The 13,717-nt window shown below is 40.9% G+C and overlaps 1 protein-coding gene across 1 annotated transcript in view; it reads right to left on the bottom strand.

Moving 5' to 3' along the window:
• Positions 1-12,888, bottom strand: part of SLC28A3 (solute carrier family 28 member 3) — a gene marked incomplete at its 5' end in the record, with an annotated part of 14,387 nt that extends 1,499 nt beyond the window's left edge. The window contains 9 exons of the mRNA XM_009285289.1: positions 788-911; positions 2,637-2,735; positions 3,593-3,674; positions 6,394-6,591; positions 8,242-8,410; positions 9,220-9,350; positions 10,482-10,607; positions 11,673-11,753; positions 12,808-12,888. Coding sequence (XP_009283564.1) covers positions 788-911; positions 2,637-2,735; positions 3,593-3,674; positions 6,394-6,591; positions 8,242-8,410; positions 9,220-9,350; positions 10,482-10,607; positions 11,673-11,753; positions 12,808-12,888 — 1,091 coding nt within the window. The remainder of the gene's footprint in view (positions 1-787; positions 912-2,636; positions 2,736-3,592; positions 3,675-6,393; positions 6,592-8,241; positions 8,411-9,219; positions 9,351-10,481; positions 10,608-11,672; positions 11,754-12,807) is intronic.
• Between the last annotated feature and the right edge of the window lie 829 nt (positions 12,889-13,717).

The raw sequence follows: 13,717 nt of genomic DNA, 5'->3' as shown, positions 1-13,717 counted from the left end.
AGCATTTTCTTTTCTAAAAGAAATGTGAAAAGAAGGATTAAGTTCCATTTTCAATAACATGGAAAAAACATGAATTAGAGTATTTATTTCTAAAGCAATTAGTTGTGAAAATGGAAAAAAAAGCAGCACATTAGGACAAATTTAAAAGGTTCTTGTCATAATCTGAATACATAGACCTTTGGTTCTTTGTGAGATGTGTTAAGTATGTCTGAATATATTCCTTTTTTAATATAATTATTTCTTTCTTCTCTATCTTGGAAAGAGAATTATCAAATACAATTTACCTCAGAATATTTTTCTACTTCAAATGTATGTAAAGTTTTCTATGTAAACAGGCACAATTACTATTATCTTCAGCCAGATTCATAGACAGCAGAAGGAAAAGCTCCCGGCTTTTTTCAGCTACAGTTATCCTCAGATACTATGTTAACATTATGTTAGTTCAAATATTTTATTTATTTTTTTGTTAATAATTGAGATGAGTCTGAGCTAGACCACTGAATCTTTACATGATAATCTATCTTTAGCCTTTTGGGAAGCTCAGGTTTGGACAAGTTGTTTTGAGTTCTCTGTTGGTTCTGTTTGTGTTTGGCATGTAACAAAGAAATGCCCCAGAAAAGGAAAACAATTCAGCAGCATTAAAATATTCATTTCTTTAAAAGATGCAACTTCATGGAAAGCAGGTGCCTAAGAAAAAAAGCCAAATACAAAGAAAAAAATTAGGCTTTTAGAGAATATGTGAGCTCCCTAAATTATGCTGACAGAAAGATAAAGATTTCCTTAATACCTGGTGAAGAGTTTCTGGCAGCATTCAACTAGCTCTGTGCTGTTGGCAGGGAAATCTGTGGAGTTGAAGGCATTTCCTAACAAGATGTGGCAAGGAACTTCCAGACCAGGGACAGTCAGCATTCCTGTGAAGTAAGTAACAATTTTCTAAATGAGTAATGAAGAGGAAGATGGATTTGTGGATGTCAGTCACTGGGGCATGGTCAGGTGAAATGTTCTGGCTGATACAAAATCACCTTCTAAGATGGTTCTGTAAAAGTGCAAGATTAAAACCCTTGAACTGTGGGATTTTTAAAAAATCCGAATCATTTTATAGAGCTGGATTAAGGAGTGACCACAAACTTTTTTTTATATGTAGAAATTAAACTATTGTAACCTGTTACACTTAGAACAGTTTGTTTTTCTGCCCCTTCTAATGCTACTAAAAAGGTATGCTAACGGCTTTCGCACTGCTGGGCCAGTGTGTTTCATTAACTAAAATGGAGCTATGCTGCATTTATAGCAGTGCAGGTAAATACAGGACCTTTTCTTTTGTTCTGAATGGAGATAGTTGTGGTTTATTTATCTTTGCTTTGCCAGATTTCCTGTAAGTAGTAATGTCAGCATTCATTGAAGTAATGGAGACAGAAAAATATGAAAGTGGCAGCTCCTTCTTGTACGTAGTGTTGTGGAACCCGGACACGTTTTTAGTGTGTTCTTACCTTAACTGGGGTAGTAGAAATTGCTTGGCTCTTTTACCTTCTTATGGGCATAAGGAAAGCATTTGTCATGGCAGGAGTGGGTGGAATGTAACTTTCTTTCCAAAGCAGATTTTACTGTTTTGGAAAGATTTCCCAGTGGCTGTTCACAATTTTATTCTTAAGGCCAGGATTGTGAAATTACACATTTTAGTAAGAATTCCTGATTCCTCAGTTATACAGAGTAGTGTCATGTATTAAAATATTATGGAGGGCTGTGAGACTAATGACATTTCAAGTGTACTAGTTCTATAACCTTCAGAAAATAGCGTGGGCTTATCCTTAAAATGTGTATGTTTCTGTTGCTGCAGTGAACACAAAGGGATAGGGAAGCTGTGGTAGAAACAGACACGCTGTTTTCAGCTACATAAAGCACCATGATCGTTCTTCACTGGAGGAATATGAGTGCTTTAACCTTCATCATGCAATTCTGCATATCACATGCTCAGAAAAGAAAGCTGGGAAAGGGATTGTTAAATACTGGGGATAAATTTTACCTGCTGAATCATATCTGGTCAATTAATTAATCTTTTAAATCACTAATATTATGTTCTTTTTAATTTCCCCCCTAAAATGGCTGTTGCATTGTGACTTTTTACTCAGCTTGAAGGTGAGACTTTGAAAATAAGTATCTGCTGTTGAGTCCCACCTTTAGGACAGTTTCATTAACTTAAATGTTCTGTGGGAATACTATCAGCCCAAAATATCAATTTAACATTAAGGCGAAGAGTTGTTCATCTTCCCCCTCGCTCCTTCTCTGTTACACTCTCCTTTCATTCCAATTCTCCGTTTCTGCTTCGTAATTACTTCTGTATTTCTGTAGCCAGCCATGTGGAGGAGGGAATGTAACTCATCTATAACTTGCTTTGTTTGTGAGTCGTGTTACACACAGACTAACAAAAAAAAAGAGATAAGACATAATGGAAGAAATAAAATAAATCTCTTCATATTCCAGTTTTCAGGAACCTTTAGCCGCATACTGACTTTTAATCCTGCCAAACCCGAAAATACTGGCGTTTGAGTGGCCGGAGTTGCGCAGCTCCGTCTATCGTACCGACGCACTGCCACCCTGTGGTCACTGACTGTAAGAGACACCAAACTTGGGTACGGTACCTGCAACGCAGGCTGTCAGGAAACAGGCGACAGTTCCCGCAATCATTGCTCTGAAAGCACCACCAGCTATCTCCTTTTTTTTTGAGGGAGCAATGCTTGCTAGGAAGAAAATTAAAGTGTGTGTCAAACATAAATGCATATCGATAAAGAAGATGAACCAGCCAGCTGTCCCACCACAAGAGGAAATTCCCACCCAGCAGTTTGAACGAGGAGAAACAAGGAGGGAAAATGAGACTTTCAGTGGGCCATTTGAAGGCCTAATGCCAATGTTGCCTCTTTCTGTTAAGAAGGTGGCTTGTGTATAAAATGGCGACTTCTGTTTTCTTTGGCAGTTTGCACGTCTGTGCTGGCCAATGGCAGCTTTCAGGTGCAAACCCTGGGCATGGCACCAGGGTCTGGCCCCGCGGCTGGGTCCTGCTCCTCCATGCTGCCCCACTGCTGGCACCGCAGAGCCCACCTGGGCTCCAGGGTAAAGGCAGCCGCCAGCAATTCTGGCTGCCCAGTGAGGAACCCAGATGGTTTTTCAATTTTTCTTTTTCCCTTGAGATCTGAAAAGCCCTTTTTTTTCTTTCTTTTCCTATAAGCCTACTGCATATATGTGACATTTTTATAGGAAACAGCCAACTTTGTCTTTCAAACCAGCAGGCTACAGAGATGGTTTGCTGCTCCTGAAGCCCGAGGGCTGTAGTAGCTCAGGCTTGCAGTGTGAGGGCTGGACAGGGAGGCCTATCGGCGGGGCTTGGTCCCCTCCCCTTGCGCTCAGCCCCCCTCCCAGTACCTCCATGCCAAAGCCTGTGCCCCTCTGGGAGCCCTTCCATGCACAGCTGGGTGCTGGGTCTTGGCAGAGCAGCTGCTCAGCCCCTAATGCTGCTAAGCTTCACCCACAGCCTGTTCCTTTTGGGTGTTTTCTTTGGGGTTTGCTTGCCAAATAAATTGTCCGTGAGAGGTGTTCTTACTCAAGCCTCCTATTACCAGTCCCAGGGAGCCAAAGTTGGCAAACCCACAAAGAGCATAGGTGGCAATGACTTCAGAGCGAACCTGGAAAACAAACATACACCCTGTTGAATGATTTGAGGCAGCTCATGCTGATTTAGAGGTCTGAAAACATGGCATTGTGGCTCAGGGATCTGAGTACTGAAATCACTGATTTGCTTGGTTGCTGCCCCGGTGCGTGACTTTCAGCAACGTAGACTCATTCTCTTGCTGAAAGGTGCATGCTTTCATACCCACTGCCCATGTGAGGACTCATAAACCGTGTGATGGTTTTATTTTTCAGGTCTATTGCTGTGCCTTGTTGAACTGAGTACTAGTAATTAAAGACAAAAGATAATTCTTATCTTGCTAGTGGCAATTTAGCTGCTGTTTTTTGAAGGTATGAGTCAGAGAGCTTTAACTCAGCTTGTTGTTCGTAGCTGGACTGCCTCTGTAACACTCTGTTGAAACCACAAGTTTTGGTATGTACCCCTTACTTCTTTGTCCCACAACAAGCAGAGGACTCCATGTGCAAAGCTGCTCTCTGCATGCTCCACCCTGTGCACAGAGGAAGAAAAGGGAAATGGGTCTCCCAGAGAGTGGGTGCTTTGATGTTGTAAGAGGCAGAGGGACATTATGATTTTGGAACCCCCATTAGCGGTTTATTTCCTTCCTGACTTCAGCCACCTTCCTCCCCTTGGGCAACACCAGCTCAGTCTGGACCTCAAAGCAGAGACAAGGTTGGGTTGGTGTTTGCCCCCATGGAGGGACCCCTCACAGGACAGAAAATTACTTTGGGTGAAATCAGACTACAAACCTTGCAAACCTTGAGACAAATGTAGCTCAAACATTTTGGGAAAGGAGGCAACATATCTCAGCAAATGAATTTTTGTCCCCATGGCAGCTCTGAACTCCTATTTACTGTGTGGTAGGCCCAAGCTGAAGATGCCTGAGTGTTCTAGTAGATTTCCTGTTTATTAGAAGTTTCTCTGTTTCCATTCCTGTTTTATGAAAACCAATTTGTACACATTTTCAATCACTCCGCACATATGCAGGAAAATGCTTTTCAAGTACCCACTCTACATGCTTTTCCTAGAAAAGGCTTTGTGTACTGTGATTTCCCTGCTTTCATTTGCACTTTTCTAGCTCTGAAAACAGGAAGCCTTGTTATTACTGACTCAGGTGAGGGAGTTCAGAAGACTGCTTGTTTGCTCACTCTGACTGAATATCTGTGCCTGGATGTATTAGAGAGTTCTGAAGCTGAAGAGCAATTAAAAGTGGAAGTCAAGCGCACTCTCACCTGAACTGTTGTGCCATAATTAAAATGGTTACTGGGCAATTTTTACTACTGTTATGAATCAAAATTATTTTTATATCTCAGAGTTTTTTACTATGGAAGCTTATACAGCTCTATATAGGTATCAGAAGTGAACATGGAAGTTCTATATGACATCCTACTAAAAAAAAAAAGAAAAAAAGGTGAAGTACGGTTTATGGGATCTGAATTTTAAGGCTGACTTCCAAATTAAAAAAAAAAATAAATCACTCATTCAGGAGTTCGGAGCCATATTCCCCTTGTAGAACATAGCATGACTATAGCAGGGCAGATCAAAGGTCCATCTAGCCCAGGATCCTATTTCCAGGAATTTCAGGAACACTGGTAATGGATGCTCAGGCAAGCATGTCAGTATTTGATCAGACCACCTGGCTTTCTACCTCCACTTGTGAAATATGTTCTGGGAATAAGAAATGCAAGCAGTCAGGAACATGTTTTTGGTTTTGTATATAAGGTAGGTATCCACAGCATCACACCAGATTAAATGAAGATTAAAAGCTGTACAAAAGGATGCTTCCTAATTAAGGGTCCTCTACAGTGACAATTTGTCTTGATTTGAGGAAGAAAGGCCAGTGCAGGCATAAAGGCAGATATCATGGTTTTTGTTGCCTGTGCTTAGAACGAGGACAAATTCAGCACAGGCTGTGCATGTGGATGCCAAATGGGGGAGCAGTCATGGCTGCAAAGGTCCGCCTTGATCACTGCATGCTCTTTGCCCCTGTGCACACACCTAGCATGCCCTTTGTATTGCCATCCTCTAGGTTTCTTCCTCAGTGAATTGTAGTAGGAATTATGTATCCTGTTGGGTGAATCTGGGTGGACATGTGAATGAGAGGTGGGCCCAGCCTTTGGCTGGAAATCCTCATGCAAACTAACTTGCACTGGCAATGGAAAAAAACTGGTTGGACTCCATGCAGCAAGAGACCTGTATGCCATGTAATACATCTTGTATTACTGCCCTCTGCACAGGGGACAATAACCTCCAGCAGAGCTGTGCCAGTAATATCTTAAATGCCATCAGCTGAAGCTTACTGGATGCCTCTCTTGAAGCTTAATGCTTGGCTAAACCTCTGCAGGCAGGAGGATCCTCCAGTTCTTGCCCAGGATTTTCCTGGGAGAGTATCTCATAGGGAAGTGCTAGCTAAGAATGAGGTAAGAAGAAACTCACCTTGAAGACAGCCTTGGTCTTACATGCAGTGTCCTGTGGGACATTGCATGTTCCTCAAAACTATGCCTTTCTTTTGCTATGTTTGTTTGAGATAGCTAGTGTGATGACAGTCATGGGAACCTCACAAAGCAATGCTGCATTTTCATAATTGAACTATGTCACTGAAAAACACACTTTAGAGTAATATGCCACCATTATCCCTTTGTGCTCATATTAAAGAATGAGTTTCAGCAGAAAAGTATTAGATCCAATAAATCTGTAGAATAGAAAATGTTACTTACAGTCATATACTGTTTCACACCATTAATGTACATGCTCCCACCCTTTTCTCGGTTGTGAATCAGTTTTGAGAGGCGTTCGTAAGCCACAAATTCATTGAAGAAAGTTTTGTAACCTAGTAGTCCACCAACAATAAAACTGTCTTCCCAGTCTACCCCCATCATGAAAGAGAATGGCATGAAGACATAAGCACAAATGTTCTGCAAAATATATAAGACAAAACAGGTCAAAAGATATGGTTGGTCAAAGAACAATGGCATGCGATAAGTTCTTTAAACTTAAAATAAGGATGGTTTTATTTCAGCAGAGGAAAATTGCCCTTGAATTCTTACTGCCAATATGTCTGGGAGACTGAGGGTTTTTAAGAGTCATGTATGCTTGAGCAATTTTTAAAAGACTAACCCAAAATCTAGATATAACAAAGTAATTAGGTATGTCCCTAATTTTACACCTAAAGTAAAACAAAAGTTTCTGTGCCTTTTTTCCCCAACAATGGCTTCAGATTGGGCATAGTGTTTGAAGCAAAGAAGGAGGGTTCAGTTAAAAGAGCTGATAAGAGAATTGAGAAGCCTGGTTCTTCTGCTGATTAAATCAAGTGTGTTAATGAACATGCTTAATTACCAGGTTATTGGACCCCAACTGGTGTAAACAAAAGACTTGTCTCTGCATAAAAGGTGTGCATCTGACATAATTAAAACTGTACCTTTTTTCCTAGCATTAAAAGTTTTATGCAAATTAAAAAAAAATCCCATATCACAGTATAGCTTATTTTTATATAAGAGAGAAAATAGCTCCAGCTGTGAAAGGGTTCGGTCAGGTTGTCTTTAGTGAATGTAACTAACTGAGGTGTTTACGCAGTTACTATTCCTGGTTGGTTTCTCTGCCCACAAAAGGCTAGAGGTTAGTGTCTCTCAAAAGGGATGGCTGGCTGAATGCAGCGTGTCTGTGGGTCTCAGTTCCTTGTGGGCTATTTATCTGTCCAAATCTTACTCCATCCAGCAGTTATTAAAATACCAGCCCTTGCATGAGTGTGGCTGAGGTATGCAGACTTGTGCCTTTCCTCTGCTGTGGGTATCTGTGCAGTGGGATAATCTGTGGAAGCTGTGCAGGGTAACATCTTAATATTTTTGAAGCCACATCTGCTATGATTGTCTATGCACTTCTGCAGCACCTTTATCGCAATGTTATATCCGTGTTTCACACGGCACTTTTATTAGGAGCTTGCAAAACAAAAAGCCCCAAACCATTGAACCAAGATTGTTGCATTGGGTCAAAAATGATGTATAGACCTAGGTTAAAAAAGAAGTCCTGTTTAAAACCTGTTTGCTCAGCTGAGTGATTTGGGTGCAGTTTTACAATTTAATTGTGTTGTGAACTAAGTGTATTGAGTAAGCATGGCTTCAGCGAGTCCGGCCTTGCCCCAGTGTCCTTATCTAAGTGAAGCTAGCGAGCATTAAGGACTTGATGGGGCTCTCTGAAGCTAAAGCCACTTTAATGTTTGCGCTGAAGGAGATGTTAAAGGCTTTTGACAAGTGTGTAACCACAGATCTGCTGCACTGCCAAGTCAGAGGAGGCAGGTATTAGCATACAATGCTCTGTGAATGCTCTGCTGGTTAGCAAGAGCACCACAGAGGGAAGCTATACATGGACTAATGGATACAGAAATATTTACATGGCAACAATTCTTCTTTGGTTGTACAGACATTTTTCAATAGCATGCACATAAAAACATGTTTTTAGATCATATGAAAGAAACAAAAAAACCCCACAACAAAACCACACAGGCACTTAATTTGAGAAAGACAAATTATGCATGTATATAAGCTGCATGAAGGACCTGAAGACCATACCTCAAAGTTCAGCTGTGGATAGTCAAACAGATTGCCCACCCAAGAGAGGGCTGAGTCAAGGAAAGCCAGCAGGGCAAGGAAGGAGATCAAATTCACAGCGATGTTCGCCACCAGCAGGATAGAGGTGGAGGCACCTTGACTGGCTGCTTCCAGCAGGTTCTTTGATTCACTTTTATCAATGAAAATAAAACCAGAGTGTGAACATTTTTTAATTCAAGAACAAATCATAGAACTAAAAGTTACACAGACTTGATTAGGAATCTATTAGAGAAGCTGTCTGTTCACTCATAGGGAAAATAATCATAAGGTGGAGTAGGTTTTTGCTCTTGATCCTCATGGGAGCCACTGGGAAGCTTTTGGTGCCCTGAGGATAAATTCTGGCACATTCGGAGTTGGGCAAGCTCTGGATCAGGTATTAGTACTGTGACTGCCTGTGGCACCACTGGAATGGGGAAGTGGGCACAGCTCTTCTTGCAGGCAGCCCTTGCAGAGATGCCTGGGCTGTTCAGGAACAGCTCTTTACAGCTGTTTTTGCTTTGCCTGCTGTTCTCAAGGCAAGTGTCCCTGCAGATGGGCAACAAGTTCGCTGCTGTTATTGTTGAAATGATTTTTCCACCTTTGCTTGTGTATGTTTGCATTTACAGATCCATTACAAAGCAAAGACAGCAACAGAGCAATGGCAAAACCGCTTGGTGGCTCACCTCAGGTAGGCATTTCCCTCTTTCTTTGGAGGGTTTACTGTCTGCCCCAGGTCCTTGGCATCTCTGTGCCTGTCCCAATGGGTAGTGATACCTCCATACCTTGTAATGGGGCATGCTGCACCTGAATTCACAAACTACTCATTTGGAGTACACTGGTGTGTAATTAATTTATTGCTTGCACATCTACCATGTACTAACCCTAAAGCTTATGTGTGACGAGTTATTTTTCCAAATGTCATTTTTGCATGACTATTAAGTAGAGCCGAGATCAGCTTACCCTTTTGCCATTTGTAGGCCACTCCTCAGAGTTACTGTAGGCTTTTCAGTTTCAGGCCAGAATAGTTTGGAGGTGGCTAATGATGCTGGTGCTGACATCACAGAAGCAGTCAGTAGGTGGGAGGCGGAAACCTAGAATTCCAGGTGACAGAAAATATGCTGTGATAACCACATCATGCACAAACATGGAGAAAAGCAATTAAAATTATTAGATGCTTGGATGATTTTTCTACAGGGGGTCATTAAAAAGTTCACATTGCTTGTAAGGAAAAGAAGAGAACAAGCAATACAGGAGAAAGCCAATTGGAGACAGGAAAAGTCTAAGTAGTGAAAAGCATGGAGTAATCTTTCCGAGAGGCAAACTGCTTCACTCCTCTCTAGTGGCAAGCCAGAAGGCAAAAGAAACAAAAAAACCCCAGGTCCATTGAGTGCAGCTGGGTGTAGCAATAGCAGAGCAGGTGAGTGAGAGCCAGCCTTCTTTAACACCCCCCTATGCCTTGCAGTAGCAGAAAATTGTTTTTGTCCCCTGACGTTATGTTTTAAAAAAAAATTTACATGGCCTAACATAAATTATTCTATTCCCCTTTCACCCCTTCTTCCACAAACTTCTACACAAAACAACTTCTTTGCTAACTTTTCCAGCTCTCCTTTTCTTCTCTTATGCTCTCGGTCTTTTTGGCCAATCCTCCCTTCTGGCCTCTACCTCTCCACTGTATTTTATTCAGATATGGAACTAATATATTTATCAATTATCCCCCAATGACTCTGATCATAAATCACATCTTCAGCCCTGTTTTTCTTTGTGCTGCCAGCCCCTTAGGAGATTAGATGTTTACTACCCATGTTTGTACAGCATCACTAGAACCTCAGTCACAAGTCTTCAGGCTCATATGGCTAGCAACAGTTCCTGAAGGACTTTATCACTGCCACAGAAGTGGGAGGGTTGATCAGTTAGTATATTCCACATGTCAGTTCATCTGCACTGTAGGAAAGTATACAAATCAGTCATTTCCTTGCAGCTATGGCAGGAAGTCTCTCCGTATTACTTAGGTAGAGGTTTGTGCTACTTAACAATATTTTCAAGATCAGATCTTGGTATCCTTTTTACTGTTGGAAGACAGGGGATTTTTGTGGTTAATTCCTTCAGAAAAAAAAAAGATGGGAATGACTCAGATATACTTCCAAAAGCATTTTAGCTGGGCTTCTATACTTACATGATTTCAGATAAACAGTATATTTTCCAGTTCTTTTTCCCCGTCTTACCCCAAAAGAAATATATGCTCCTAAGACACTTCCAGCAATAGTTGAGAATCCGGCTGTCATGACTGCATGGAGTTCAGATTTGGTGATGTATGGTAAGTAGGGCCGTACCAGGAGAGGAGACTCTGTCTGGAAGTGAAAAACAACTACCAAATTAAGAAATTCCTAATAAACCCTCAGAGGTTTCTTTTATTAACAGGACAGAAAAATGAGTGGCAGCATCACACTTTCTTAGGTGTCTTTGACTAGTTAATCTTAGTGCTAATGAGTGCTCTGAATATTAATAGGTTGGGGTATTTTTAGCCCAAGAAGGAAAATTGTACCAACATCCATCTTGTCTGAAGACAATTCTTGCTGGTTTATCATCTCCCCAAAGGCCCAATGAAATTTCTGAGAAATCCTAATCTAATTCTGAGTGAGTTAGGGACAGCCACAGGTCTGAGCTGCAGGTAAGCCTGTGCGTCAAGTGAAACATGCATACCAACCACTATGGACAGCTTAAGCTCTCAGCTGCTCTGGCATGTGTGCAAGCACGTCCTGGACGCAGTGTCATGCAGAGGTACTAGTTTAAATCTTGAAGCAGTGTGATACAGTGACACACCACTGCTAAATAACTGATATGCTAATGTCACTTTTGGGCTTGGATGCTACTTGGTGATCTTTCCACATTGCTTTGAAGCATGGGACAGACCTGGGACAGACTGCTGTAGTATGATGTTAATGGATTTTCCATTAAAGTGGACTCTTAGACTCTGTCCCATGCTTTTTTGGCTAAGGCCTTGCACAGACAGCCCTGGATCTTAGTTTTCTGCATTGTCTGTCTCTCCTGCCCTTGCCTGCCTCATGTGCCCTATTTTCATCCCATTTGCCTCTTCAATTGAAAAAAACCTTAAATTGTTATTTCTTCATAGCCTTGGAGTAGTCTGGTAGTCATTTTAAGGGAGATCTATCACCAACATTTATGCTTGACTTTCCATTGGGAAATCATATGGTTCCCAAAACCCACCCCATTGTGCATCACTGCTGACATACGAACGTACTGGATTTCTGGAAATCAACCACCAGTCCTGCTGCACTGGAGTCCTAGCTTCATACGAAATGGTGATTTTTTTATACACAGGTGTTCGCTGAGCAGCAGTATTTCCCAATACTCAGTAGTCCTGTGCTAGCATGTTTCTCTATGCTCCAACTCACCTGTCCCACAAATATGTTACCCGCAGCTACCAGAGACTCAACAGGAGTTGTCCCCATGAAAATTTGCATTATCCAACCAACCTAAAATGATTTAAAAAGGAAAAAAAAACACAAAACACATTGGTCTGCCTATTCCATGCACTTCTTGAATTAATCATGCCAATGTAAGAGTTCTGAGACAACTTACAATATTTCCTAAGTTAATCATTTCAGCTTCAAGATATGGCACATTCATTTAATAGCATGTTGAAATAAGCCAGAGGAGGGATAATTTAACAGAATTGAGAGTACCCCAGGCTCCTCCTGGGCACTAAATTGTTAAACTATATTAATCAAAGCAGATATTTTGATGTGTCCTTATTACTTATGTACCTGTCCAAAGGGACTTGGATCATATGAAGGGAAAAAAAAGTGAAATTTAGATTAAGGCTAAAAATGCCTTGTAGAAATTTTAGCACTCTAGGTGAGGTTTGTGGTGCTTATATAACAATCCTGTGAATGAGAAGGACAAAGGACTTTTTAAGGGTATCTTCAAATAAGGTTTAACTACCACCATCCAGGAAGATCTTTTCCCTCGTATGGTAAGTTGATTGGGCAGACAAGGCAGGAAGTGGACTTTCTGTGGACTTGCTCTTATCTTAGGTCCTGGACCTAGGACCTGACAGAAATGAACACTTAAAGCCTGAGGTGAGGAACCAGCCTCTGATCTTATTCTGGGGATCTGTGACAGGAAGGTATATGCAATTGCTACTGCAATGCTTAGTAGAAAGCAGAAATCCACTGTATGTGATGTAACCTCCATCCTGCACTTTGGGGGCTGGGAGAGGGGCACGCGGAAAGGAAGATTTAAGCAAGTATGGCATCTGAGAAACCCTAAAGCTAGCCAGGCAAATCTAACAATTACTATGACATTAACAATAAAACCAGATTGGGGGGAAGAAAGTGTTCTATATGATGCCAATTAGGATTTTGTAGTGGTAACATTTGGAACTATTTCCAGCTTGAAAATAAACAACTACTTTTCACATGTCAACCCCTGAGCAGCTTGGTCAGGGCCAATGCTACAGTTCGGCTGCATGTATTCAAGAAGTGTCCTGTACTAGGCAAATGAGTACCTACTGGCAAAAATTCATACCTTTCCAACGAGCCACTGCATGAATCCAATGTGGTAAAGCATAGACATTACTGTGCTGAAGAAAACCACAATTGGCAGGACCTGATTTGGAGACACAAAATCATTAACACTTTTATAGTGGTTTTCCTTTCCTTGATTCTGTAGGCCATTTATTTTTTGAAAAAGAGGGTCATGTTCTTGAAGATACACTTAAAGATATTGAAAACACATAATTAAGTTTACACTTATGCTGTAAAATTTTTAACTTTCTAGACTTGTTTATGTTTGTACTGGAATTAACTATTTCTCATATATCTACATAGTTTTCTAACAGGACTGCAATAGTTTTGAAACTGGTTTAACATGATATGCATTAGTTTATAGCCATGTTTAAGTCAGCTCAAACATTTACTGGGCAATGGCATCTACAAAGACTTGGATATGTGCATCTGTAGACTTTGAAAACCATGAACAGAAATATATACAATGGTACTGTGGTGTAGAATTCAGAGCTCAATTTCTCTGTGTCTGTGTTTAAAAAACACCGTTTAGACTGCTATATAAGCAGAAGTTGGAGACATTTTGATTGGGATTGTAGCTGATGATTTCACAGAATCAAGGACAGCTTCCTTAGAAAGCCCATATTGTGCAGCTGCCTTTTAATAACATATTATAGAAAAATCCTCTTTTATTCTGCTCTATTTATAGCATTGATTATAATGCCAATGTGGAGTATTCAAGAGGTCTCTATCTGTATGCAGAGACAGAATCTGCTTAAAAACAAATTCACAGGTGTATACTTACTAAATACAAGAAGTGAATGTAAGTCTCTTTCAGTGGAGACTGAAGGAAAAATGTTTTCCTTAAACATGTAATTTAAAAGAATTGCATGAATGCCTAACCCACTGTCATAGAATCATAGAATCATAGA

Source organism: Aptenodytes forsteri, unplaced genomic scaffold (genome assembly GCF_000699145.1).
Source record: "Aptenodytes forsteri isolate BGI_AS27 unplaced genomic scaffold, ASM69914v1 Scaffold151, whole genome shotgun sequence".
Lineage (NCBI taxonomy): Eukaryota > Metazoa > Chordata > Aves > Sphenisciformes > Spheniscidae > Aptenodytes > Aptenodytes forsteri.
Note: the sequence above shows the minus strand (reverse complement) of the source record. Positions and strands in the feature narration are given on the sequence as shown.